Source organism: Macadamia integrifolia, chromosome 3 (genome assembly GCF_013358625.1).
Source record: "Macadamia integrifolia cultivar HAES 741 chromosome 3, SCU_Mint_v3, whole genome shotgun sequence".
Lineage (NCBI taxonomy): Eukaryota > Viridiplantae > Streptophyta > Magnoliopsida > Proteales > Proteaceae > Macadamia > Macadamia integrifolia.
The window spans coordinates 7779554-7785531 of record NC_056559.1 but is presented as its reverse complement, the minus strand read 5'-3'; the positions used below and the strand labels follow the sequence as shown (position 1 = coordinate 7785531).

Here is a 5978-nt window from a genome sequence, read left to right as displayed (position 1 = left end):
AAAAAAAAAAAAAAAAAAAATTAAGAATCCTTCTTAGGAAAATTTATAAATGAAATTATTCATTTAATTTTGTTATTTCTTATTAATATCAATCACATTTCTATGATATTATAGTTAAATATATTTTTTCTTCTTCTTAAAATATTTCTGCTTGTGCTACAAGATCAATGGCGAACTAATATTTTCAAAGTAAATGAAAAAAAAATCCCATATTACGATATTATCGCTCAAGAAAATTATACGATACCATTATAATTTCAGAAAGCTTTCCTTTTTGTTTCCATGGTCCAACATTGGTGTAGTTCTTAAAAGCATTATTTTGGAGGCTGAATTTTAATAGTTCAAGTTATTCATTTCGCAAATCATTAGTGGATTTTTTTATAAAACCCATTTATTAAGGAGTCCAAGTTTTTTGGTTCATGCAACTGAGAAAACTAAGATTCTTCATAATGACTTGACTTGAGATTGAATGGTCCTTAATAATCAAACTTTCTAAATTATTTGCTAATTGACCCTAATTTTATCAACTGGCCTTTGATCTCACCACATGAACATTACAACATAAATATAGATTTTTTTGGGGCATTACCAGCAATATAAATCAGATAAGCTCATCTAGATTTGAATAACTAGGTATATTAAACCACCTAAGAGTAAGATCCATTCTTCAAAAGTCCTTTGCATCAATGATTAAGACATAACTGTGATCCACCAAACTACACCCACTTGAGAAATCACCAAGATCAGATATCTTCTCATTTGAAAACCCAAAAACCCATGGATATGTTCAATATATTGGGATATTTACCATTTACTTGGTGGAATGGTGTCCTATCTACTTGTTCTTGTCCACAGGAATTTGATGTTTAGAGGTACCTTGAGTTTGGCCTCAGCGGTCTAATGCAAATTTATTTATTTATTTATTTATTTTGTGTGTGTAGGAATGCATAAGGTTTTGATCAGGTGGGCTGGACTTGAACTCTAAACCTGGTTTGGATTGGGCTTGGACTCCAGAACTATATAGCCTAGCTAACTTCCTAAGGATTGAGTCCATCTCATACATTTGGTCGGCCCCAAATGTGTTGGACATGTTTTCCATATCATTATTAATCTACGGTTAAGCTTTCAAATTAATCTTGATAATTACATGAGTAAATATATAACAAAAAGTTTGAAAAGCCTAAGAAATGAACAAAATATGAATTCAACGAGAACTTTTTCAGAACCGATATAATGGGCTATCTGTATGAGATAGAAACTTGTCTGGCAGCATATCAAGAGAGTATCAATCTATCAAATGGTTAACTTGTCAATTCACCCATCCGCGTGGCTAAAAAATGGTGCTATAATGGAAAGAGGTATCGAATTGATTGTGAAAGAAACATTTTCTGGAGCCATGGAAACTACAACTTTGCTAATAGGCACAAAAAGTAGAAGAAAAAAGGAAGAAATAACGCTACCTCATAGTGTATACTTACACCAAGACACGGAGGGTGTGAAAGACTACCCTGCCCCACACTAAAGATGCTCACTCATGTCCTCTCATTGTTTGTGCCAGCTGACATGTACCTGTGCTAGGAGGTAGTGTTCTCTTACCAATATATATATATATATATATATACAAAAAATTTATAAACAATTTTATACATATACAAAAATTTTAATTTTATACCAAGGAGTATAAACAAGAAGTATTTATACATATACAAAAATTCTATACCATATTTTGATTTGTATCAAGAATGATTTAAATTTTCAATTTTCACATAATTTCTACTAATATTTATAATTTCTTTTCATTTACACTCAACTGGAACCAGGAGATGACACATGGTAAGCCATGCTGCTTGTTGATCTTAGATGGATAAAGCATAGCAATGGTATTTCAATCTTGGCAGTAAAGCCCATGAGCTTTCCAATAGTGTTCATTTATTTTCTAATTTTTATATATTTCGCGACTTTGGCAATATATGTTTGGATTAAAACTTAAAACCTGGATATTGGCTTCTACCCTTCTACAAAAGTTGAGACTCATCATATTTACCATGTGGGAGATATTTGGACCATTCTTAGCAGTTTTGGAGATTTAGTTAAGGAGAGTTGGTGGCTAAAGCCCATGTTACACGGGTTGTGCATGCACATTTCATTGGCATTGGGCCCCTTTCGTGAGGGCCATGCCCATATGCAAAGGCCCGTTTCAATCTTCATTTTTCTTCCCTCCCATCTTTTTCTTTATTAAAATATTCCAATTAAACTTAGGGATGTAAGCAAATAGTTAAAAATTCGAATTCTACTAGCATTCATATCCGTTTAGGGTATTCGTATCTTATCAAAAATATCTGAATTCAAATTTAATTCCATCTAATTCTAATAGATATCCAACTTATAATAAAAAGTTAAGTAGCAAATGATCTTGAGAGTTCTTGAAGATAAGACAAGTTCTAGACAATATTAAGAAAAGCTAAAACAATTGAGAGCGAATTGTATCCATTGAGGGAAGGAAACTCTGGGTTATACAAGACAAAGGTGTAAACAAATAGTTGAAATTGTAGATTTGATTAGCATCTATATCTGTTTAGGGCTAAGGGATATCCAAATCTGATCACATCCGATCTGTATTCAATCCGTTTTACATCTCTAATTAGACTTAGTGAATGGATTTCAAAATGGGCCATAGATAATTGGCTTCGCAATTGGTTATGGCTATTCAGATTTTTTTTTTTTTTTTGGTAAGGGGAAATGAATGGAATGGACCATAGCCTTTAGACTGACACATCACATATGTAGCATAAACTTTCAAAGTAAGGTGCTAGCCTAAACCAATGAAACCGACATAAACTTATTCGATCATGTTTTTGGACAGAGATTTTATGAGATTGAAAAATTAAATCAAACTGGATGGAAACTAATAAGACATCAAACTGAATTTAAAAAATCGGATTAAAATCTATAACCCAATAAGAAACTTATTATCAGCCCAAAATTAATTAACAACACACTTTTTCCTGCCATACTTTTTTGATTATGGGTATATTTACATGGTAAATTGAAAAAAAAAATAAAAATCTATGCACCCTTATTGAATCATGTTTCGATTTCATTCATTCTTATATTAAAACTGATAAAACCAAATCAAAACTAGCCAAAACTGATGTATTTCTTTTTTTTGTTAGACTAAGGCACCATTTAATAATGTTTTTGCTATTTCTGTGTTTAGAAACAACAGAAACTGATTTTCATGTTTCTGGAAATAAAAATGGATTTTTTGATGTTTGATAAACTTGTTTCTCAAAACGTTTTTTGCAGACGTAATGCTACTAAAAAACCTAATAGTATCATCGGATGCCCAAAAGGGAGAAAGGGTTCAATTGTTTCTTTTTAGGTTTAAAATAGCTTAGAGATTTATCGGGCACAATAGTCTTTTTTTTTTTTTTTTTCTCTCTCAAATTTGTTTTTAGAATTGTAAATAGACATAAATTTTGATTTATGTTTCAAGAAACGGATGAAATACAATAGCTTTATCAAATACTTTTTAGGTTGTTTCTTCGTTTCTAAGAATAAGAAAACACAAAAACGGCAAAAATAAAATGTTATCAAATGATGCTTAAAATTACTAAACCGACAATGACACCCCTAATCCAAAGTAAAGGTACGGTATAGTAGGTATTGGTTGACTACTGAGGCTCCATATGTTTTCCAAATGAATATAGAGACCAAATTACCAAACCTAATGCCACTGAGTCTTTTATCTTCTAGAATTTCCTTCATTCACCAACCCAACTTACGTCATTGGCTTAGGCTTTATGTTCTGTGGTTTTAATATGTTTTCTTTAGTTGGGGACTTGGGGAATATGGTTGTGAAATCTTATTTTTCCTATGTTATACATCTCATTACATCAATTTTACTTCATCCTAACACCTTATTTATTTATTAATCATTTTTTTTTACAATGAATTGTTTTATAGTAAAAGGCTAGGTACATTACTATGGTGCTAGTCTGTGCCACTATTTCTCCCTCTGCTAGTGGCGTACTCAACTTTCTCCCATTTTTATCTTATATCATTTACTTCACTTCACTACACTTCCTGTGAAAATCGTTTATAGCTGTTGCACCGATGCAATGAGCATCGGGTGACTGAGAGCCCATTGGGGCACGTGCCCAGATGTTATCAGCCTTCCGATGCTCACCACACCTCACCACTCGCTGCAAGGATGTGAACTCCTTCACTTCATTTCATTTTCAACGAAATAGAGCCTAAGTTTGATCGTTGGATATACTAATGTTACAAATTGCTATTGAACAAATTTCAATTGAAGAGTATGATAACATCTAATCAATGACCATAAGGATGGTTGCTTATGCATAGCTTGGTCCAAACTCATATAGGAATTGATGGAATCGTTTGATTCAACTCTTAAATAGACCCCTAGCTAGTAACCTTGATTCTATGTTTATAATGTTCAATCAAGTAAGGCCGAATCTGACCGATTCCATAGGATGATTCGATTCCGAATTGAAGGAGACTGTTCATCCTATTCCCAATTCTTAATATTTAAAACTTAAAATTTTGTCCATGAAAATTAATATTGTATTTCCAAATCATTTTACTAAAAAAGAAAGACAAAGGAGACATAAACTGGTTATCTAATTTATGGACTTTTCAAAACGTATTGATTCATGTACAAGAATTATTGAACAATACAAAACAAAAAGAACCATCTTTTCTGCTTTACACCAAATTCATAGGCAACCAGATGACTTGAACACAACTAAAATTACAACAGGGAAAAAGGATAGCCCAAATTCTAAAACCTTCACAATCCCCTAAAATTATGTCTTTCCACATTAAAAGACAAATAATCAAGAAAAAGAAAACCAAAAATTGTCCACTTTATCCTTTCTGGTACTTGAGAGAGAGAGAGAGAGAGACCTATTCACAAATGGCGACTGATAAGATGATGATCAAGTCAAGGATATGTCAGTATAGCTCGCCAAGTTCTCACGGCTCTCGCATCTTGGAGTCCAATCCTCTGACCCATAATTATAATAAGAAGAGGTCATGGGAGTGCTGTCCTGTGTATCTATGGTCAAGTCATTGATGTTGAAGCCAATAGCCGGCCATATGAAAGCAGGTTTAATGTATGGCACGTTTGGTGGGAGAATGGATCTCGAGATGATTTGAACGATGATTGGTGTTTTAGGCCTTTCAACTGCAATGGGATGGGAGCAAGCCAGGCCCAAGAGCAATAGGCACTCAGCAAGAGGCTTATCATAATTATCCATTAACCTCTCGTCGACAGCCTCAAGAATACGACCCTCACGGTAGAGAGTCCAGACCCAGTCAACTAGGTATTGAAACCCGCCGATTCTAGTCCAAGGGCGCTGACCACAGACCACCTCTAGGATGACGGCACCGAAAGCAAAGACGTCCGACTCAGGGGTTGCTTTACCAGTGTGGAAGCACTCCGGGGCCATGTAGCCGGGGGTACCAGGGACTCCTTCTAGCTCGTGGTAGGAGGTCTTCTCGTTGTCCAGGGCACGGGCTAGGCCGAAATCGCCCAACCGGGCGTTGAAGTTGGAGTCCAGCATAATGTTGCTAGCCTTGAGGTCACGGTGAACCACTCGCTGGTCGTACTCGTCGTGGAGATAGTGAAGGGCGGATGCCACACCTTGTAAGATCTTGTATCGATGATCCCAGTTCAGTGTCTTCTCTTGCCTACCAAATAGATGGTTATCAAGGCTCCCATTTGGCATGTAGTCATACACCAATAGAAGCAAGCTTTTCTTGTGGCACCATCCTGGAAAATGCAATAATTGAATTTCATTAAATCAAAGAAAGAAGAAAAATCCTTCGAATATCTAAATTTTCAAGTTTAACTTTCAAATCATGGAACAAAATACACAAATTAAATAGCAAAGATTCTGTTTTTAATGGTTAATGAGATGGAGACATTGATGACAGTGAAAAGACCCCCA

At 34.6% G+C, this 5978-nt stretch overlaps 1 protein-coding gene across 2 annotated transcripts in view; it reads right to left on the bottom strand.

Moving 5' to 3' along the window:
- LOC122074547 (probable L-type lectin-domain containing receptor kinase S.5) overlaps positions 1 to 5798 on the bottom strand; it is a 19845-nt gene extending 14047 nt beyond the window's left edge. Inside the window, exon 1 of one of the 2 annotated variants that reach the window (XR_006138994.1) lies at positions 4912 to 5798. Coding sequence is in view for 1 of the 2 variants with exons in the window: in XM_042639418.1 (XP_042495352.1) it covers positions 4965 to 5756 (792 nt within the window). In the remaining variant the exon portion in view is untranslated. The remainder of the gene's footprint in view (positions 1 to 4911) is intronic. The other variant, XM_042639418.1, reaches the window with a different exon arrangement.
- Positions 5799 to 5978: the final 180 nt, after the last annotated feature.